Source organism: Sturnus vulgaris, chromosome 2 (genome assembly GCF_052056855.1).
Source record: "Sturnus vulgaris isolate bStuVul1 chromosome 2, bStuVul1.hap1, whole genome shotgun sequence".
Lineage (NCBI taxonomy): Eukaryota > Metazoa > Chordata > Aves > Passeriformes > Sturnidae > Sturnus > Sturnus vulgaris.
The window spans coordinates 50178364-50202152 of record NC_142244.1 but is presented as its reverse complement, the minus strand read 5'-3'; the positions used below and the strand labels follow the sequence as shown (position 1 = coordinate 50202152).

Sequence of the window (23789 nt, the reverse complement as noted above, 5' to 3'; positions counted from 1 at the left end):
AATGGAAAATTCTTTCACTTGAAAAGCAAAGCAAGAAGTTTAAGGCACTCCCACCTATATTTATTTTATTAATTAATTATATATATTAATTTGTTCCAGAAGCCGAAGAAAGACAGATTTTGACACCTTTTATGTCAAAATTAAAAGGCCATTATGAAGTATCATAAAAGCAGGATAAATTCTGCACTCAGATTATCTTCTTTACTTTTAAGTCTCCTGCGTGCTTGAACCTGTAGTCCATCCAGTTGGGGAGTTTTATCTTCACCTCAAACATGGTCCACTTTTCAGGCTGGCTAACAATCTGGCTTTTGTTTTTCACCCCCCTGGCATCTCAGTGCATTTGGAGGAATCACACCAGCTGATATTCACACGAGATGAAGCACCTGCAGAAAAATATTCTGTGTGTATTGCACATATTTATGTCAAACTCATGGTGTGGTATTACCTACCGAAATAAGAATGAGCTAATGAAACCTCAGAAGAACTATCCAGAGAGGAATGCCTCTGGATTTTGTAGATGGAAAGAAGGTGCTCGATACAGGAAATGTTGCTGGTAATAAACCCACTTTTAGAGTATCTCCAGCTGATCAGCTACATGTACAGAACAAGAGTAATGCCTTTTTATTCTGCTGTTTAAAAGAAAAATTATCCTTCTCACCAGTTAATGGCAGCCTGCCTTGCAAGACAAATTCCTGTTGAATGCCATTTCTCAGGACACAACCTGATATATATGTATGGATGGGGAAGCAAGGGGTTTTCAAGGACAAAAACAAATACAGGCCAAAGTCATATGCAGATTTATGAAAAATAAATTTATTACATAACACCTTGTTTTAACAATGTTTGATTTTTTTTACTCAGAATACTTGTGTCATTCATGTAAAATAGTTTGATACAGTACATTGTATGTAAGTTTTTCCTCATAAATTCTAAGGCTCTCCTAACACCTTGTTCCTCTGCAGTAGGAATGGCACCCCTAAACAACGTGCGAACATTTAAAAAAAAAAAAAACTCAACTGAACAAAATTTAAAATCCACTACACCAAGCTGGTTCTCAAAATTCATGACAAAATATCTGAATGGATGCCGCACCTTTTTAGGAAATATCATTCATGCTTTTTTAATCCCAAAGCATGCTCACAAATCATTAACACCAACAGGAAAAAAATAAAACACTGTCTATGACAATCATTTTAGTTTGTTTGCTGAACCAAACATGTTTATATCAATGACAACATACTTATTTTACTATCAAATAGCAGCTTTAATACCAGTCAAGTCATAGATTTCAAAACAAAAACAAAAACTTATGTTGGAAATAAATCTTTGGGACATTTGTAATTGCTGGGAAAAAATGCAAACGCTTTCATGTTCTTAAAAAAAGCTCATCGTAGCAATTGTGTCGGTCATAAAACATTGATCTAGGTGGAAAATGAACCAACCCACAAAAGTCACTAAAAATAAACATCTATCAAAACTGTCTTGAGAGTTGCAGTTAGTTTGCTTTTTTGCCATGGTAACATATACTGTATGCTTCAAGTACCAGTTCAAAGATGTCGTGTACTATTGGTCAGATGAAGTTGTTACATCAAGAGAATTCACCACATACGACAACAAAAATGCTTGCCCCTAGCACATTTCACAGCTTCACCTGCTACAGACTGTCACTGAAAAAAATGCATCGGTCAGTCTGAACCATGTCAAGTAAACTACAGAAGTAGCATATCCACAACACAAACCGTGCTAGCACTTTCTTTTCAAGTCTAACCCCGACACCAGGTACAAGGTGGGAGCCCCCACCGGCCCGGTGGCAGGGGGTGGGTCGTGGCGGTGGGACAGTGGGAGGTGTGGTTGTACAGTACATTCTGTGGCCCAAGGCGGGCTCCTGGCACGCAGCGGCGCGGCCGGTCCTGCAGCATCAGCGACGGCGCCCCGACGGCACCGGGTGCAGCTCAGTACCGGTGGGTCTGGTGCGAGTACTGCGGCGGCTGCTGGGAGGTAGCTGAGTATCCCATGCTGCTCTGTGGCTGCGATGTGCTTGGTCCGGGGTTGGGGTAGGCAGCATGGGGGTTGGAACGCTGCAGGGGGGAAAGCACACACACACAGACCTTCTTAACACGGACACTGCGTGACAGCTTCACCTACTGACTTGTTTATTCAGGAGGGGCCCAGCACACACAGGCTCAAAGCAGCTGCACTTACAGGCTTGGCTTCACTTATCTGATTACAGCAGGTAACAGGCATCAGGAATACCTGATTAGAAAGTGACAACTGCCAGCCTTCTGCTATCCACCCCAATGGGAATTTTCACCCACCACAGCCAAACCTCCAGACGGCTACTGTGCACCTGCCCATGGCACTGGGCTACCACCACTCACGGCAGTGGTCTTCTCCACTTGCTCCCTTCTCCCACCCAGGAAAGTAGGCTGGCATGGAGGTCCAGGTGAGGCATCTTACTGCTGATGAGCCACTCTACCTTATTCTGGAGATTTTCACACATAGAGGATACACTTGCCACCCTTTTGTGTGACCTAGGAGTACAGGCTGAGAGCACTGTGACTGGCTAAGGTGTCATCTACCAGCAGCCCTTAAAATACTTGATGGAGATTATAAAGACAACAATGACGTGTTCCTCAGTAGAACCAGATATAATCAGGCACAAATGTCCTTAGATGGTGGCTTGGGATGTTCATGTGGGACACTGGACGAAGGACCACTAAGGGGCCAGTACAACACTGGAAGAATGTGCCCACAGAATCTGTGAGGTCTCTCTCTCTATGAAGGTTTTAAGACTCAGCTTAACAAAGCCATGCTAACCTGAGTGAGTAAGAACTAGCATCAGCACTGCTCCAAGCAGGAGACTTGACTAGATGGTTTCCAGAGGCCCCTTTCAACCAGCACTCCCATAATCATTTGAATGGAGCATTCATCATTGCAAGAAGCTCTCAGTAAACCAGCAACCACCTATTTTAATTTTAACCTAAAAGTTATTATTTACTGATCATGTGTTATAAATGAAAGAAGGACTGCCTATGAGATTTGCAATATAAGTATCTGACCACTTAGTAGCATTTAACATTTCCTTAAATTAGCACAATTTCAGTACATTACTGCGTTGGTTTGCATTCACATTAAGGTTCACATCCCTCACAAATTTTGCAGCATTTAGAAACTCTGTAGCTTCTGAATTCTTGATAACACAGTATTATATTTTTTAGGACAAGCTGCTTCTAGAAGAGGTCTGGAAACTTCTACAAAGTAACTATATCAGGACTAGTGTATTGCTACTAAGACCTGAATAGGAAAAAACTGTGGCGAACCAACACCCCGAAAAAGTAAAATATTAAATCATAAAACAAAAACGCCGATTTTTTTCTGGTACAGCATTTAGAACAGAAGCTATACCCAGGATGCTGAGATGATGGCATTAATAAAAAAGGCATACTCGTTAACACATGCTCACAGGACTGAGCTAACACTTCTAGAGAAAAGGGGGAGAAATGGCTGGACCAGCACTCAATGTCAGTGGGAACAAACCAGCACTGCTGAACTGCACCATTAGCATGGTGACCGAACTTTGTGACATTTGCCTTCAGCCTTGAGAGAAGAGAAGGACTAAAGCACTCATCAACAGAAGGGTCACAGCTCTGGGTCACCCTTCTCCATGCTGCAAATATAGGATGTACTTTAAAGAGCAAAAGTCTTGAACGCCGGTTTTGCTCATGTGTGGCTCCTGTATGCAGAAAACCATCATAAGTTTAACCATTTAAAACTGACCACTCATTTCAGTTGTAAAACACTGTCTGCATCCTGACTTCTAAAACAGGTAAGACAGAGGCAATGAAAAATCAGATTCTTTCCTGACACCCAGAGCAACAAATGGCTTTTGTTTAAGAACAAAAGTAAATATCCAATCCTTTCTAAATACAATTAAGCACCCAGAGGGTTATCAAAAGCAAAAGCTCAGAGTAGTGGAAGTGCTCCAGCCTGTTTAATCACATTGCCTTTGGGAGTGTCACATTGCAGATTTAAACAAGGAGGCAAGAAAGTCTGTGTGCCATGTGTCTACTATTTTTATGCATGGCAGAAAAGGATACGAGGTCAATGTGCCCTGCAGAGAGTAATTTGACTTCTGAGTGAATGCAGAAACTGTCTTAGTGTGCCTTGCCCAGGAGATGGCAATCCTTCTTCACAAGCTTTATATGGGGAATTTGAGCAAATCAAACGAAGAACAAAGGAACAGGTGTTTGATTAAAACAGAGGGCTGTATTGTAATGTTTGTTTTCCCTCTTCTCAAGTTGCTGGATCAGAAGCAAAAAATGTGAGGAATTTTTTTTCAGGAAGACCTGAAACCATCAATTGGAAACTCTTAACTGCTTTTGTTCTAGTGCTAACAAGTTCAGGTCTCCTCTCTTTGATTATCATGTTTTCCAGACACCTTAATCAGAACAAATCTATTGACTGCCTTTCTGCAAGGCTAGGAGGGAAAAGATGTATTTTTTCAAAAATCAGATATTTTCCCTCCTAGAGAGACAGCAGAAAGATTGGTCAGGAGTAGTCAAGTTACCAGTAAGAGCTCCTGAGACAGAAAAGCAACAGTTATCATTATCTTCAGGGAAAAGTATTCTGAAATTATGTTTTTCAACAAGGGCTGCCCCCAGCTGTAATTCCAGGATGGGTATCTACGAGCACAAAAATTTTGATGAGCATGAACTGAAAACGAACCAATGCCAGCTCCAGCCGAGCAATCTGAGTCCTCTGACTTGTCTGCCAGCAAACCTCAGCTCTGGCTCACGGAACTAGGAGCTGAAGTCTGTTCAAAATGCCACAATGCAGCAGCAAAACGAGGTGAAGGGCATGGAAATAGGGCATGTAAATGGGGCTCCCTGACACAGTACACATAACCTCTGAATCAACCTCCTTAGACATGTAACTCCACCCAAGGGCAAGATTAAGAAAGTTACAGCTTATTTGCTCTGTGTCCATGCTTTTAAAAAGTGGAAGAAAGAGCCAATTAAAAGGCCAAAACAGCCATTGACTGCAGCTTGCCAGACTGAACAGGATGCAACTCCTTTAGAGTGCCTGCATGAATAATCCTACTAAAAGAAAGATGACATTTATACATAGAGGCACCCCACCCTGCAGAACTATAGTTAAGGCTCACCACTCTCAAACAGCTCTATAAATGTATATTGTTCAAGGAGAATGACTTGCAAACTGATGTGTTATTGACGTCCTGAGATAAACTGAGCAAAGCACTTGGGGACTATATGAAGGGTCTCACAATAAAGCTCCTGCAAATGATCTTATTTTATTTTCTTTTTTTAGTACTTTCAAGTTTTAGGCAATGCTGAGAGTACACAGATTTAGGTAAAGATGAAGGTAATGCCTCCAGGCAGCTTCTGAGGCTGTCTGGTACTCTCAGGAACAAACTCTGAAATGTCAGATTTCAAAGCCCACTGGTGTTTCATGAAGAAGCTATATCAAACTGAAAGGCAAGTTGACAGCAGCAGCTTTACTGACTCCATTTTCTAACTCTTCCTAGTTTTGCTACTTAGCCCAGCTAACCGGGTTTCAATTATCAGGGTCTCATATTTAGATATTAATCTTGAATTTAACTGAAAACATTGCCAGTAGTTTCCAACTCCGCCATTTTTTTTAATTTCATCCAAGACTATCTGCCAACTGTCTGCCTGTACTGTGTATTCCATGTGAACCAGTATGCAATAGTTAGTTCCTGCAGGCTAACATTTCCAGCAGCATGCCTCCTTCTCTTGAAATCGCCTATTCCCTAGGCTTGCAAAAATCTGCCATTCTCTTACTGCTCCTGTGAATAATTTGAAGTCTCTGCTGTTCCTCTTCTGTAATTTCTTAGCTTGTATTAACTAAAGGTTCTGTCCTTAATTCTCTTCTCCCCAGTCTTCAGCAGCAGTCTCATCCAAACCCAAAAATTCAGGTGTCATTAGCTGGGATGACGAAGATACTCTTATGCTCCAGGCTCTGATTTCTAAGCGTCTGAGCACAGGCTCAAATGCAGGAAGGTCAGAACATATTTTTCACGTTTTCCTCAAGTGTTTTTTTCCCCCCAATGCACCTCCTCATCTTCCTCACTCATTGACTGCCACCAGCTCACCTGTATTCAGATCTGTAATATTTGGCTTACTCAACCTGGAACCTCCCATGATCTTCAAAAGAGACTACATCATGCCAAAATTCATCCAAAATACTGTTTGCACATCCATTAACCCAACTAAAGATTCAGATTCTTATTTCACAGCTTTGTTACTATAATATCCTCTGCTTTTTACCATTACAGGCTTGTTCAAGCAAGAAATGGCATTTTTAGGTGATCTAGAGCACAGCATAACAGACTCCTGCTCCATAACCATTAGTGTTCCCTAATATGAAGGTAGTAATTAGTAACTCTAATAATGTCTGCTCCTAATTTCCTTACTGCTAACCCAAAGAACATCAGGATATCAACAAATCATCAACTAAATGAATCTGAAAAAAAAACCAAAATATGCCAAAAAGTAACAGTTAATATAGAAACATTAACAAAATTACATTTTTAGTTTGAAGAAACACTGCTCTAAACATGAAAAGTAAATATACAATATGTGAATAAAACAAAATACCTGATAGTCTGAGGTCATAATAAGTCCACCTGAGGTAGTGGTAGGAGGAACAACTCTCACTTTTTTCAGTGGGGGTCCCTGTGTGTGACTGTTGTCTTGGTTCCCTGGATGACCAGTTCCATTAGTATGGTTATTGCCCTGCTGCTGCTGCTGGTTCTTCTCAATTGTTTAAACACAAAGAAAAATTTCAACTCAAAAGCAGTACATGAAATAACATGAAATCAGGAAATAGTGTAAAAGCCAGTGAAACATGATGATACTGTTCTTCTAGTACTTACTTTGTCTCCTTTATCATCTGGTTCTTCTTCTGTTAAAAATTCTCGTTTTGGGTAAGGGATTTGACAACCTGCAAAAACACTGTCCCCCAAAAAAGTCTATTTATCACTGTATTAAAACAGAAGGGTTAGACCTGTAAGATTCACACTTCACCCATGACAGTTTCAAGTTGCCTGAGCCATCATTTAATACCTGCAGCTAAGGGAGAAATTTTCCCTATCACCATATTCTAAACTTCGTAAAAACATATTCACATTTGATTTTAATGTTCATTTTACTCTTATACACTAACTTAAGCTCCCAATAATTTTTTTGTTGGTTAGAAAAGTACATCACCTGTTAGGTATCTGCAAGGGCACAAAGAGCTATCTCATTATAGCTATTGTGTAATTCAGTCTCAGGACTAACTAAAAATATTCCTGGAAACTTCACTGACTATTAACAAAACCACTTGGAAAAAAAGTTTGAAAGTAAATAGAAATTTCACCTGTCAATTCATATCTCGCAGTCCTCATGGATTTGCTACTGCAAGCTAATATTTACCTGCCCTTCATCAGTAGAATGCATTTATAATAAAGTCTTTGTACACCTGTTAGCAATACTCATTGTGTATTCACATTAAAATGTCAACCTAAATTTGAGAAAAAAGCCAAACACTACCCTAAAAGCAGTTTCTGCAACAGCCAATCATTTGCATGACTTTAAATCACAGAGAGAGGTCAGAAGATGCCATAAATAATCCAGTAGGTTTTAGTGAAATAATTTCATTTTTAATTAATTCCTTATAAGTATACATATTTTATAAATTCTTCCCTACATAAGGGTAGAGAATCACAGACAGGACGTACTAATAGCTTTCCTAAAAGGGTGTACAATCATGCTCTCTGGCCAGTCTTTTGGAAGAAGGGCTTAATTTTTAATGAAATCATTCATTGTCCATAAATTTTCTCCCTTTTGTAAATCTGCCTGTGCAAACAAAAAAGAGGAGTGTCTAGAGAAAATGGATTTAACTTGTTAAGGATGACAGCACAGAGACAGAGACTTGACTTTCCCCATCCAGTGAATTTACAACAAAGGCTAAGACAAAAATGTAAACTAATTAGAGACTGTCATCTGGCATTCTGAGGCAGAGAAGTGGACCTGCAGGCACTTAGCAGTTGTCTACCAAGATCTGTAGCATGCATAATCAACCTGTCAGTGAGTAACAAGATTAGTGCTGCAACTAATAGGATCAAAGTTCCATAAAGCAAGAGATTAATAAAAATGCTACTTAATTTTTAAAACCACGAATGGCATTTTAGTGGTTATAGCTTTCTTCGGTTGTTAGACAGTATTTAGCTCAATATTTACAAACATACTTAGGGCAGAAAGAAAGCATAGCTCTAAAGCATGTCTGAATGCACTGATAGGTTAATAAACTGACCACTTACTCGGATGTGGGAAGAGGATCTTCTAAGAAGTAAGGATCCTGCATAGCCTGTTCTGAGGTAATTCTCTTTATTGGATCCATAGTGAGCAATTTCTGAAGCTGGGGGGGAAAAAAAAGGAAAAAAAAAAAGAAAAAACACCTCTACATTACCAAAGCTATGTATATAAACTTCACTGTATTCCTGAAAGACAAGATGATACAAATGTGTCTGAATTCAAAAGCCTAACCAAAATTGGCATAACGACATTCTTCTCTCCTGCTAAAATAGTAACTTGATTTCCTTTCAAAGGACACCTATTTCCACTTGCAAAGCCCAGGACACTCAGTTCCAGGCACAAGTGTTCAATCAAAACCATTCAAAAAGTTTCCACAATGTACTAGTAACTTTAATCACAAAATTATTTGGGTTGGAAGGGCCCTTTCAAGGTCACTTAGTCCAGCCTCCTGCCATGGGCAGTGACCAGGTTGCTCAGAGCCCTGTCCAGCCCAACCTTGAACACTTCCAATGATGGGGCATCCAGAACTTGGTGCAACCTGTTCCAGTGTCTCATCACTCTCTGAATACAGAATTTCTTCCTAATATCCAACCTATATCTAACTTCTTTATAATGAAAACCATTATCTCTTGTTCTATCAAAAAAAGTCCCTCTCCAGCTTTCTTGGAGACCCCTTTCCAAGTAGTGAAAGGTGGTCTAAGGTCTCCTGGGAGCCTTCTCTTCTCCAGGCTGAACAAACCCTGCTCTCTCAGCCTGTCTTCAGAGGAGAGGTGCTCCAGGCCTCTGATCACCTTTATAGCCCTCCTCTGGACACAGCACTCCAGGTGAGGCCAGGTGAACTAGCAACATCAGACCATGACTACTTTATTTAGCTCTAGTGCTCAGTTGCAGTGCTGCATTCTTAAACTACAAATTTGTTATTCAAAAAGTTTGGTGTACATGCATATACTTCTCTCCATCCAACCCAAGCAGCTGTGCTGGACAAGCAACATGAGATAACTTTCAGACACTACACAGAAAAATAGTGAGTTTTCGTATGTTAACAATACAACACAGCATCCAAGGCAAAACTACAGCATGACATATTGTCAAAGACAATGGTCTTTAAAATAAATGTTTCACTTTTAACCTGTACTGGGTTATTTTAAAAGTCTACCTCTAACAAGAAAATACATATAAAAACAATATTAATTTACTGTTTCCTATTCATACTTTTTATAAGATTCATATATTCACCTTTTTAAAAAGATCCAGTGTCATGATCTAACTCTGAACTAGTCCTCTCCTTTCACTAGCTATTAAGTAAGAACTTATAGCTGCAATGCAAATCTTCATACTTCAAAAGCTGAGGCTAAGAAAACACATTTCCCTCCTCAGCCTTCAGTTTTGACAGCATGGTTAAGAACATCATAACTATGAATTACCACCATCAATCCAGTTTTGTTTTTCACATCATCCACAAGAACTCACAGTAAGTTATTTCAGCTCTCTGAGTGTACATGAAGTTTTTATAGAATAGCATGTTGAACAAGCCAATTCTTACTCTCTAAAAAAGCACTGCCAAGAGTCAGAAAAGGAAAAGGCAAAACATGACAAAGAACTGCCAACACACTGAAAAACAAATAAAAAGCACTGCAAAATTCTAGCATCATTTCTGGCGATTGGATTCTAGAACTGTCCATCACATGCTGACAAGTCTTGGTCATGATCAGCCATCCAAAAAGAAATCAAACTGATTGTGCAACCATTACCCCCCCAGGGGATCAAAACTTTGGTTTTGCCCCCTTGTACAGATGCCACACAGAAGTAAACCTCCCATACATTATTACAGATATTTTCTGTTTTAAAAACTGGCTAGATCACCTGGCTAAATGACACAATAAAAATGCAGTAAACTTCATACATCAATGAATGGGACAACCACTACAGTTCATATGGACCAAAGTAACAACATGGAAGATCAAGAATCACTAAATTAACCAGAAGCAGCAGTTGTTTACCATCCTCTAGGGCATAAGTAAGTAGGGGAAAAAAAAAATCAAGAATGTGGAAGTGGAGAAATAGTAAGCTGCAATAGCAGGCAGGAGACAAAGTTTTCTTAAATTAACACATCAGTTTTGCCTGTGAGAAGAGACCATGTACAAGAATGTCTCTAAAGAGGAGACAAAAATCTGGTTCATTCAAGTTGGGAAACCAAAACTTGTTTTTTTGTTTTTTGGTTTTTTTTTGACTAAAAGGAAAAGATAGTTGTATCTTAATAGCTATGAAAGAATAAGATCTTGGAATATCACTGAAAGAACTGGTACCAAAGAATTCACTGAACTTGTTCAGACTTTGCTGGAGAGGCCCAAGGCATTCACTGGCAGTTGAGCTTAGCTTCAAACAAGAGTGGAAACTTAAGACAGGTTCAAATTTTGGCAGCTCCTGAACAGTATTTTAAGACGTTATTCTGGAAAGCTCAGGTTTTTTAAATGGGATCCAGTGAACTGTTCTGACAGACAGCAGTTAGCAGAAAATTGAGAAAATTCTATTACAGCTAATCAACTTCACACAGTACTTCTCTCCCATCCAGAGCTATGGGAGGTACGAAAGAACACAGCTACATCTACACTACTAAATGCCCTAACTGCTTTTTAGCCCGCTTGACAAATTGCACAAAGCTCCCTCTCTTGCTATCTGCTGTGTTGAGTGAAGGTGGGTGAGGTACCAGTTGAGGAGTGTGTTCATTCTGGGGTCCAAGTTCCAACTGCCCTTATGATCCTGTTGTTCAGCACAGACAGATAAAACCAAGGATAGAGGAGTGGCAGTGGTCTGGTAAAGGACACCATTCCTTGACTCTGCATGTTAATGTAACCACTGCTTTTTGGTACAAACACACTGAATATGTTCACACAGTTACAATCCCCTTGTGATACAGCAGAGCAAAGAGAAAATGCTGCAGTAAGTGTTTTAAACTATTTTCATGTGACTATTTTGTGTCTAGTTTTGTTGCTCCATTGAAAATAATTTCTAATCTTGCAAGACAGAACACATGAGAAACAGACTGGTTTGGAAAGAACATTCATCACTTGTGAGAAGCTAATTCATTAAGAGAAACTCTTGTTATGGGCCTCTCTCAGAGAGGACTGGTTTGATTGCTTATGTAAACATCTCTAGTATTTCAACAACTTTTAACCTCAGAGAGCAGAGACACTTCACAGTAAATGATGCATAGCCGTACAACTGCAATCATTACCTGATTCAGCTGGTTGTACTGTTGGGTTTAATCTGAACCTTAAATATATGGTCTACTTTAGACTGAAGTCTAACTCCTCTGCTTGGAAACCCCCATTCAAACCTGCTCAAGCAGGAGGCCACAAGACAAATATTCCATCAGATCTGGTCTGACTGAAGGATAAATCCCAGAATTTATACAGAGGGAAGAGTACAGAACAGAGGAAAGAAAGCTGCTTAAAAACTGCTTGTGTCCGATTATCCAGGAAGGTACAGCTTCCAATGACTTGAGTAAAAGCCACATGGCCCTCAGACGCCCAGGCCTCTCCACCATCTTCCATTTTCTCCAATTTCTTCTTCCTACCTCCAAGATGAAAGATCTCTTTTTCCTCTCTCACTCCCATCCACCTCCCAAATAATCTATTTACTTTGTCATTTGAGCCTGAAAACATTTAATCTGAGTAGGAAACAGCTCAACTCTTACTCAGAACAACTGTAACATATACAAGGGATTTAATTTTTTATATATGCAGGAACTTACCAAGTGGAAAGCCTTACTATCTGGTTTAACTTTATGTTTTTCCATATATTTGATAAGGCTGCAGTTGGTATACCTAGAAAAGGAAACAGAAGTGATATTTCTAATATGCAAATGATTGATACAGCAAAGTTTTTTTGGTAGCCACAAAACCTATTAATAAGAGCAGTTCAGTCTCCCTGCAAATCCAGTAAGCAGGGAAAACCACACTATCAACACCAGAGATTGCTTAAAAATCAGAACTGCAGAAAGACATGTTTCCCTCACATCCTTATAAAAGCATATCACACCCACACAAAAAGCACACTTTTAACCCACATGCAGACAGCAAACTATAACTGGATTTAAGCTGCCTGGTAGCAATTTTACTACTATACTGTTTGATTCCGTGTATTTCTCATGACAGTGAAGATACAGATAAATACTAAGTTGATGTGAATGCTCTTCTACAACCTACAAGTTCCTACAAGAACATTCCTGTACTTACTTTTTTTTGAAGATAAACACAAAACAAAAAATAAAAAGGTTTCTAAATGGTTGCAGTAACATGGCAGATGGAAGAAATGTATGTAACTGTACAGCCCCAAATGCCTCAGCATTTCAGCACTTGGGAAATGAGGCAACAGGGTAGCAGTGGCAATGGGACAGCAAAACTGAAGGGTATTTTCTTCTTTAGTCACTGTAAGTTACTCGAGACACCAAACCTGACAGTTAGGTCCATTGTTTGCTGGAAATGGTATAAGGTTACCAGCCCCCTTTTAAGTAGCTATTACAGAAAATCATTGCCAGTACCACAGATTTGGGAACAGCTGTGCTTTGACACGCTGTGCTTTGCAAACCTCAGAGCTGCATGGGGTCTTACTGGCATCACCTTTTTCACACCTGCCACCTTACCCTTGACAGCCTTTCTGGCTACTCTTCTGATCCACACCACCTCAACGGGCCAAGTTCACCACTATGAAACAACTTCAATTTTTCACAATCTAAGGCATAATAATTTTCTAGTCCTTGTTTGGCATCTACATAGAAAACAACTTAAACTACAAGAAATTTAGCATAGGAAAGAGATATAAAATATGCTTTATTAAGAAAGCTCAACTCAGACTTACGTGTTTCTTCGGAAATCTTTCATCAAGGTTGAATGTTCTGGCATCTTTTTTATGTCTTCCCAATCTTTATCTGCAAAGCAGTATTAATTATTTTTCCCCTTTCTCTCTGAGTGAAACAAAGCATTTCCAAGTACCTCCACAACCTTGATTTTTTGAAATTCTGATTCTCTAACCTTGCAGTTACTTATGTCTTTGTACTCCCTAGCTCCTATTCCTTCACTGCCTCTTCACAATAAATCATACCAACACCTAAGAGGTTCCAGCTGTGTACTGATTAACTCAAGAACTTGAAAAAAAGATGCCAGCTACAGTGCCCACAAAACAATGCTGAAGAAAAACATGTCAGGCCTTGTGCTTGAATCTTTCAGGACTGTTATTGAATCTATTTAGACACAGCTGTGATCTCAGGACAGGAGTACACAGGACTCCAGCAAATCCTGTCTCTTTCTAAAGGACTCTCTGCTTTGATGGCACTTTTAGTTACAGGAAAAGGCCCAGAGGTACTTCTGCAAAGTAAGAAATACTGTTGGCAAAAAAAAAGTTTAAAAAAGTAAAGTTTGCACTCTCAAAGAATAATTCATCTCAATGTAGACCAAGGCAAAAATGGATTTTAAAATAAAACAAAAAAACCTCACTACCAGCACCTAGCCTCAAATGTCTTAAGCTCTAACTCTTGAAAAGGTTCTGTGGGCAAATAATTTGCTTTAATTAATATCTTTACTAAGCCTGTTCACAACTGCAGAACACCAAGCTAAAAATCATTAAATAAATAAATAAAATATTCTCCTCACTCCTATGCCAGAGACATGAGAAACTGTTTCAGATATGGCAAATGTCAATTAAAATACAAAAAATTTGCTGCAATTGAATGAAAAGCATTTCTTGGTAAGAACCAAAGAACTCCAAAGGTCAAATGCAGCCCATTAGAAAGGATTAATTAAACAAATCAGAAAACCAAAATGAGAGTATGATCTACTTACGTAAGCTATACAGAACCAATGTAAAACCCAAATGAACTAAGAAAAGTATAAAAAGGTAAAATTCTAGTTCAAAAGCAGAAGGGGAGAGCATTGCTTGAAGAAGCAACAGTAAGGAGACAACACATAAAGGCAACATTTCCATGAATTTTATACAGCAGTACAGAAACAATGAAGTACGTACACACAAAAAATAGTCAAAAGCAAAAATAAGAGCATGTTTAATAACAATTCTAGAAGCACACAAACACAGACCACAAAAGTCACATGAAAGGAAGAGGCAAGTCCAGGAAAAAAAATAAAAGAAACACAATTAATAGTGGAGCAGGGAATACAACCAGTGAGCAGAAAGATAAAAAGTAAGAATAAGGCCTCTGTAACTCTGACTCCTACTGATCATGTGAACACTAGAAGACAAAGTATTAACTGAAGCAAGGCAGCCTGCATAAAAACAAGATATGACCAACACTGAGGGGAAAATGCAACAAGTTATATCCCCACTGTAATTTGTTTTGGTTCATACAACCAGTTCTTTCTTCTGGTTTAGAATGAAGAAATTTTTTTCTACACCACCAGCTTTCCACCAGGGGAGGAAAAAAAAAAAAATCAATACCCTTCATTACTTCCAAATGCTATGTATAATTTGACCTAAGTTAAACAAATGCATAGTATTGACTAAATATATATATTTTTGCTTGGTTTCATAAATCACTCCAAATCAATAATCAGTACTGAAGAAGTGCACAAATATTCCTTCTTATTTTTAATCATCCACCATTAAATACAACCTTAAAATAATAAAGCATTGGTACATGTATACACAAAGATAACCCTATCATTAATATAAGAGAAAATATCTAATTTGACCATTGGATTCTAGATTTATAACTCATGAAATAAAGATTGTGTTTGAACAGCTCTGTTGCTTTGATCAGCTGCCACCTTCATATGCAAAGAAAGCAATATGGATATCTTTCTTTGAACAGCGGTGATAAAAAATACAGTATGTACCTGCAGGAAATCCCATTACATTGAATATTCTGTCCAGCTGGTCATGATGATAAGGATTACTAGTTTTGATATCTTCTTGTCGACAATGGAATATTGGCTCTGATGTTAGCAGCTCTGCAAATATACACCCTATGGCCCAAATATCTTTAAAAAAAGGAGAACAGAAATAAAAACAACAAATGAATCTTTCCAAAAGCATCTGGATGAGGTAGAATGTTAGTATTTAGCTTATCAGAGATAAGGTTCCTGCATTGAAAATTTCAAGTTTCTATTGCAGAAGTGCAATACTTCCTCAACTTTTTCTTTTAGCTTTGAATGGAGGTACCCAATCCAGTAACTACACAGTTGCTGAGAGAATATTTTACAAGTTTTTGTGGGGTTTGTGAAGTGTAGCTACCACTTAACATTGTAAAAAATTAGTTTGGTTAAAAGTGAAGGAAACTATTGGGATAACTGCCAAAACACAAAACAGAAACAAAGAAAAGCCAACCAGCATCTTGCCCATTCAGTTCCACACTGTCCTGACCAAGAAATGTGCAATCGCTGATCAGCCAAATTTAAGCAGTAAATGACCCCAAAAGTACAAGCTGAAAAGTGAAAGTATTGGTTTCAACCAAATGCTATTTATAACACCTTGAAAGAAAGTAACAAGCAAATTGCTACAAGCCTACATACCTCATAACCTTTTCATAAGATTAATTAAAAAAAAAAAACAAACCCTACAATCTCTTTTCACTGTTGCTTTCCTATCTAATAATCAGATCACCTGAACTTTCCCAGTTGTTTTCTCAATTTTTTTCTAGTATATACAAACACCATTTTTAACTCAAAGTGCCTTGAATGAACAAGGTCATAAACAAGGACAAAAGCAAATCATGTAGACAGCACAACTCCATTACTCTGTTTTTACACAATCATTTTTTATCTACACTGAAAAAACTATGTACTAAAGGCTATGACTGCCCATGCAGTTTCACACGCTGCAATCAGAAGAAATGGCAGTAAAGAGAGGGAACATGCAAATGCAACAAATTAAGCAGTTTAAAGGAACATATAAAAACGTATCTAAAAAAGAAACACAATATTAACATAAAGTAAACAAGAATACATTTAAGGCATAAACATTAGAATTGCTGACAGAAACAGGTATGATCTTGAAAAAAACAGAACAAGAAAAAAAGATTGAGTGCTGAGAAAGACTTCCAGGTTACAGAAACAACAACACAGTATGCTGACATACAACCTCCATGTCTGTGCAAAGTGGAGTAGCTGCTAAGGAACTTATTTCCTCCCAGAACTGGCTGCCAGCCTTTAACACGTCTTTTAAACCAGGCAGCAAGAGAAAAACTTCCCAGTGCTTTTTCCTACAGTCTCTCTTCACTCCACAGCAAAGCTGATCAATCCAGTAGAAGTGATCTCCCTCCAGTTTGCTGCTGGGTTGTTCCCCCTGTTCTACAGCCCACAAAAGCTCTGGCCATCTGTCATTTGTCTTTGAAAAAGACACAGAGAGGCTAAATTGCAGCTTAATTTTACAGCTTAGCTTCAGTGCAGACACTATATATTCTCCATTCTGTATATTCTTGATTTCATATATTTATTACATTAGGTAATAACCGCTGCAATAAAATTAATGCACTGTGCCTCAAAGTCATCCTAATACGAATTCTACTAGCAATTCAAAGATGCTTCCATATTTTTTATAGCTTCTAACAGCATTTATCAAAGTCCTGTGTGAAAGCCACAAACTTAGATGGCATTGCAGGGCATTTAGAGCCAAAACCCAGCAATAAATTTCAGATATATATATATAGCCTGAGACCCCAGTAAACTAAACAATTTGTCAAAGATAAATGTTTCCTCAAGAAACAAGTAACGTACCTTTAACTCAGCTACTGTCCTTTGAACAGTTGATCAAAGCTTTAATATCTGAGTATGGTTTACATAAAGAACAAAATAGTACCTTTTTGTCCAATTTACTTACCAATAGCTTTGGTATAATGCCTTGCTCCAAGAAGCAACTCTGGAGCTCGATACCAGAAGGTTACAACTACTGGATCCAAGTCTGCTAAAGGCTTCAGAGGTGAATTAAATAATCGGGCAAAGCCCATGTCAGCTGCAAAATTCAAAGAGAGATGCTTTAAAATTTGAGGGAAACCAATGATCTTTTTTTTTCTGAACAGACTGATTGAGTTTATTGTTAGCACTATCATCACTCCTAAATAAAATGCAAAGGCGGAGTGTAGCAGATATGACATCTCTGAGCAGATTTTCTTTCTGTAGAAGTTACTGGATGGCATCACCTATGAAGTATATCATTATAAATCATTACTAACATGAGTCATTTACAACAAAGAATTAACCATTGTTCTGAAGAAGTGCATCAACTCCTCAGGACACTGGTAAATCCTGACTCATTTTACCTGATGTTCTCTGGTAAAATACTCCCATTATTACAGGATTTTTTTCCCAAAGCAGCAATTTTTAAAGTGAGCAAAATGCAGATTCTGCAAAGGTTAGAATGATTTATAATACATACGTGCACATGACAAAAACTCCCTCCTCATGAAGTTAGCTGTAGCAAGACTTCCTTCACACAAAAACAGCAACTAAGCCTACAGCATCTGCCTCCCTGCTGATTTTCTATCAAGATGCATTTCCAGTATCAATATACCAGTACTGAATACCATTCAGGCTATGAGTTTAAAATTTGGGTTGTGGGCACTATATCATTAAAAACTGTTTTTGAGAATTTGTAGTATACAACTGCCTAGAAAGTCGTCTGAACTACCAAACAGAAATCATACAGGAAAAAATGGGCAAAGACTAAAATATGCAGCTTCTCCCATGAAATTGCCTTCCTGACCCACCAACCCCCAAATCCCAAGACAGTGACCCTATCATGTAGGGATATTGACATGCTGAGAAAGACTTGAATGAAATGAGATGAGTAACCACCCTGAGGGAAAAGGACCTACATGCTATAGCTCACTGAGGGAATACAGCAGTGTAAATATGGGTCTCCAACTTGACTACACAATCCTTAATTATTTTTTCATATGCATTCCTATTTATGATTGCTTTAATGCATTTAAAAAGAGAAGCATTTTACAGTTTTTTACATTAAAAAATCAATTACTCAAAATTGATCAAGTCACTAATAACTATGAATAATAAGTAAAATTGTTGGCAGAAAGTGAATTTATGACCCAAAAAGACACAAAAAGCCTATAAAAATTATTTTAAGTTAAATACCAGTTATGTATTTTTTAGAAAAATTAGTTACACTGGAAAAGTGGAAGCCCTTTGTCTGTCTATAACTTCTGCATTCTTTTACTGCTGTGGCAATCTTAAGAAAGTAAGAAGGAAAAAAATCTACATTTTGATAACACACTTAGAAATCCAAGGTTCCCCTCCCTCCTTCCCTGCTGGGATGGATGGCTCAGAGGACTGGTGGCCCAATACAGAATCTTTCACCTGTCCATTAACAGAATCTGACTTAATTTAGTTGTTGACTAAGTTATTCTCAAATTAATCCAAAACTATAAATTAAGAAATAAATGGGTGGTCTATGTACAATTACTAGCAAGTAGTTGTGTACAGCAAATATCACCACCACTGTCGATAGTGAGTCCAGAGGATGACCTACATTCTCTGTTTTGGAAGAAACCCTCCATGAAGAGTAAGGTAATATGAAGAAATTTTCCCTGCTGCTGTCAGTGTTGTAACTGTTTTCTATGCAGACCTCAATCCCTACTGTGAACCTTAAAGCTCAGACAGGCATTAAAAACTTTCAGAGTAGGATCTGCAGAAGCCTTCAACCCTGGCCCATCACTCCTTGGATTCCAAAGGACAAGGGAAGGCCTAGAGCAGCACTGAATGCTCCCTGAAAATCCTACCCTGAATCATTATACTAGTGATTAACAATAGCGTTCAGATAAACAAAACAGTAAGAGAACAGAGTAACAATGCAAAAGAGTAATCTCATAAAAGAAAGCCAGAGGGAAGTGAAAAAGATGAACTAGCTTTAAAAAAACCCTTTCAAATGGGGCATTACCATAACAAATATAAGCAGGCTGTGCATTAGTAGCTTGCTATTACAGCACTGCCATGATAATGCACAGCTTGGTACAGTTTATTATTGTTAGACTACTGTTAATTTTTATTTATGCATTTAGTTTAAAGCAATTGAACTTCTACAAATCATCCTCTCACTGCAAATAGTAACTCCCACCAGAAAATGTTAAAATAGTGTGGAAGTGTTGGGTCCTTTCTAACCTGGTACACCCCAGGTTAAGCATTTAGCATTAACTATTAGCTCTCACTAAACATTCTGGATAGATTTCTGTGTTTTCTGCACTTTTAAGATCCCTTGTGCTCATCTCCAAGGGACCTGCCTACTCTTTCAAGAATATTCTGCAAGCTGAATGCCATCTTTGATTCAATTATAAGATTTAGGGTTTGTAGCAATGAGTAGTTCCCTATTTAGATTTTTATAAGCAGCAGCAAGATGTCATGGCATTAGAGGTAAATGGAGGAAATTTTAAAATCCCATTTCTTTCTCCTCCTTTCCTCCTAGCTAGCTGTCATCTTGAACCCCCCCATCAAAATCCCCCACCCCACACAAACACCCACTTAAGCAAAATATAATGACATTTTCCACTTTTTGTTGATGAGGCTACAGCATTTCATTGTCAGAACTGGTACATGGGGCTAATATAATGAAGCCAATCACTCAGAAAACACCATTTAGGCAATGTGCCCAGGCACATACTGGTATTACAGTGACTACTTTAGGTGGTACAACTGCACCTTCAGAACATTCTAACTTAAATGCTACACTGGGACTTATCAAAGATATAAACATACCAATTTTTACTCTTCCTCGCTCAGGACCTTCACCCATAACTAAAATATTAGCAGGTTTCTGTGGAAAAAAAAATAAATATACAATACATATACCACGATAAACCTAAACATTAGTCTCTGAAAAGTTAATTAAGCTTTGTTTTGCCAGTTTTAAACCAACTTTGTTTTGATAAAAATGACAAGTTTCTCTGTCACAGTAAGGCTGTGCAAGGACCCAGACACAGGCTCTCCCTGACTGCATCTTCCTCACGTTTCTTCTCAGCGTTTCTGTGCTCCAGCACCACATTCCCTACTGACACCCTGGTGTCTGTCCTGAAAATGCACGAGCCGGCAGCCACAGAGCCGCTGGGATTTCTGCCCAAATCGCCCTAGATCCTTTCAGTGGGAGCAGCCCCACTGCTGCCCACCACCCCAACCGCACGGATGGGAAGCCAGCTCTACAGCAAGTTTTGCCCAGGGTTATTAGGCACAATTGCAGACACATTGTACATAAGAAATACACAAGTGAGATACAGATGAAACATTACCATATCACTTGATATTGGAGAGAACACTCATCTAAATTCTTTTTATTTACAAGTGTTTACCAATTCACACAGCAAAACTGGAAAGGCCTGCCTTTATGCTATTCTTCTGTCTTTCCTTTGTTTTACTATGGAGGTAAGTTAAAGAACTGAGCTAGAGTTTGGCTGGTAAGAAACATGACAACTCACTTCATAATCCTCTATTTTCTGCTGTCCTGTTTCTCATAATCCATTCTCAGCATCTGTAGTCAGAGGATTCCTCAATTCCTAACACAGCTTATATAATGAAACCTGCAGTGCTTATTTGGAGGACAAAAAGTAAAGAAACTCACGGCTAAAGCTGATAATGTATGTCAGACTTGTTCTCAAATGGAGTGATTTAGATACCCATTCATTCTGTAAATCCTGGACAAAACAGGGATTCCTATTCAGTTGTGACCTGTACGATTATAAGAAGGCTGAGTTACAGCTCCTGCTTTGCTTTTCCAGTTTAAATTGATCTGAAGGTAAGAGTACCTGAGCAAAACAGTTTAGACTATCTAAAAGTTAATGTAATAAATCCTAGTACTTATGGTTTCCTAAACACATTGTAGGATATTCTCAAGCCTTCCCAAATCTATCAGGCTCTAATGTAAACACATGGAAAGAGGAAGAAGACCACAACATGATATCAATCCAGAAGTAATTCCTATTGCGTAAAAACAAGGTACAAAAAATTAGTACTCCAGCAAAAAACTTCCTTGAGAAATTTAATTACTGTTGCTTATGAAATGCTGCAAAATGGATTTCTGAAACTCTACAATCCTTGGACAAAATATGTAAAAAGCATCTGAGGTGTTGCATTTCTGAGAACAGGTTAAGGATGGGAGGCATTATCAAAAATGTGATCAAAAAAGGTAAGATATATTTGATTGTCTTTCCAATAGCAATAACAACAGATCCAACTTGTGCTGTATTAGCTCTATGATTTCCAGAAGAAATTCTCCCCCACACCACCATCACTCCTTTTTGCTTTGTTTTTTTAATAAAGGCACACTTTCCAGGTAAGTACTGCTTCAACATTAAAAAATGCAGAAGGCAGGCATACAGCTCTCAAAGCATTCCATTTAGATTGCTTCTACAAAATTCCTAGAAATAAACAAGCAGCATACATCTTTAAACTCATAGCCAGTGCTGAACTTTATGGCAATTCAATCTGCTAGGTATGAAAAGACAATTTCACCAAAGAAATCTTTCTATTGCTACACTGTGACCCAAAGAACAAATCCACATCCTTTACAAAACCTGCTTCAATATATATGGGGTGTTAAGCTACATGTCTAATTATTATGTTTTCACTAGAGTTAACAACACATACACAGGCACTAAAATTTTTCAGATATATAATACACAGACATAATACATCAAGTACCATTTTCCTCCCTGCAGGTTCACAGGTTGATAATACTCTACAAAAATGCTTTGAACATCCTCATGATATTTTCACCTTAAAATATTTTAGTGTTTGGATTTTGGCAAGAACAAGAAGCCTCATTCACACTAAAACTGCATTATACCAGATGACTACTCAGCACAGCACTGGGTAACAATTCCTGCACCAAAGATCTTCTACCCTAAGGTGAAGGCAAGTAGAGATGAGAAAGCACAGTAAGACATTAGCAAAATAAGTATCAACAGATTGATTCACACTCAGACTTCAGAAGTTACAGAACACATTTAACAATAGAGACAATTTAGAAATCTGTGTAGGAGTATTCTAAAGCAGCAAAATAAAAAAGAACCCTCAGTTGGTCTGGAATACTCAGTTCACCTTTTTCTAAAGACACAGGTCTCCTTCACTGAAACAGCTGTTTAGAAAAGATTTTTCGTACAGACAAAAATATTTATGTAATCACATCACAGTAGTAAAAATATATCACAGTTTAAAAAAATTAAATTAGATGTCTCATTCTGGAGGCTTCCATTTCTAAAATCACTGTATGCATAGACTGGAACAACATTTTTAGTTCAAAGAACTTTTCAAATAAGAGCAAGCTAAATTCAATAGGGGGATATCTACCAGAAATCAGTATAGGGATAGTATTGGTATACCTAAATAATATGTATTTTGAAGAATCCCTGAAAAACACTGAAGTCCACTAACAGAAGTGAATGTGTCAGGAATTACTGTAAGCTATCTTTTAATCAAGTCCGCTATCTGGAGAAAAAACCAAAACCTGAACAACTCCCCAGATTTGTCTCTTTGGGCAACTCCTTACACGTTATAAATTTATTTGCAAAGAAAAATAAGCAGTCATTAGAAAGAGAAGGGAGAAATTTGGATAAGCATTAGTTTAATTTATTAATTTTCAGTTTAATTATAATTATCCAGAGAAAACTGAAGTTGAAACTGCTTATCAAATTACTTGGTCTGAGCAAGTGAAGCAAAATCTTTTAGCAATACTTATACTGTGTTCTGAAAACACTCTACTTTAAAGGCAGCTATTTTTTTTTGTAATTACAAATTATCAAGTTAAAGTCCCTAACCTTTGTACTAATAAAGGCATAATTACTTTTACCATTCATTAAAATAATTTGTGCGTGCCAGACAAATGCCCATGAGAAATCTGTCATGATCCTAAATCAAATGTGAAAAGCCATGCAGTGATGGACAGCTGAGTATTTCAGAGATCAAAAGTGTCTGGCAATCCTGTAGAACTTAATTCAATAAAAATCACCCTTCTCGTCCCAAACTCACCTCAGCAGCAGAAGGAGAATTCATTCTCATGAAAGAATGACCTTGTGACCATGGCACAGCACTAAATCTAATCTTGTCCTTTATTTGGCTGCATAGGACTCCTTCTTATGATTCCTGGACAAATCCTAATCTTGTGCTTTTAATCACTAATACTGTTGAAAAGAGAATAAAGATCCCTAGTGATATATTTTTAGGTACTTCTAATTAAACAATTATTTCCAAAGTGCAAACAGAAATCCTGAAAAGCAGGCTAATTTCAACCAAGGGAGGTAAAAACCCAGAGAGGTTCACAGATCTGTGAAGAACTTGAGACAGTCACCTTCACCCATCTGCCTGATCTCATGCAATGCTGCTCGTGTTCACTCTGATCCTGAAGTCTCTGGTGATGAAGGTGGCACAATTCCCATGCAATCTTCTCTTTCACTCTTCTCCATTGAAGTGTTTTTCCTTTCCTTCTAACACAACAGACAAGGTT

The 23789-nt window shown here is 38.1% G+C and overlaps 1 protein-coding gene across 5 annotated transcripts in view; it reads right to left on the bottom strand.

Moving 5' to 3' along the window:
* Positions 1–793: 793 nt before the first annotated feature.
* CDK8 (cyclin dependent kinase 8) overlaps positions 794–23789 on the bottom strand; it is a 73316-nt gene continuing 50320 nt past the window's right edge. The window contains exons 5-13 of one of the 5 annotated variants that reach the window (XM_014879662.2): positions 20054–20111; positions 17169–17300; positions 15188–15331; positions 13200–13269; positions 12094–12166; positions 8345–8442; positions 6917–6995; positions 6639–6794; positions 794–2078 (exon numbers count right to left, since the gene is read on the bottom strand). In XM_014879662.2, coding sequence (XP_014735148.1) covers positions 1953–2078; positions 6639–6794; positions 6917–6995; positions 8345–8442; positions 12094–12166; positions 13200–13269; positions 15188–15331; positions 17169–17300; positions 20054–20111 — 936 coding nt within the window. In that variant the 3' untranslated portion in view covers positions 794–1952. Of the gene's footprint in view, positions 2079–6638; positions 6798–6916; positions 6996–8344; positions 8443–12093; positions 12167–13199; positions 13270–15187; positions 15332–17168; positions 17301–20053; positions 20112–23789 lie in introns of all 5 variants that reach the window. The other 4 variants (XM_014879661.2, XM_088159510.1, XM_088159509.1 and 1 more) reach the window with 4 other exon arrangements.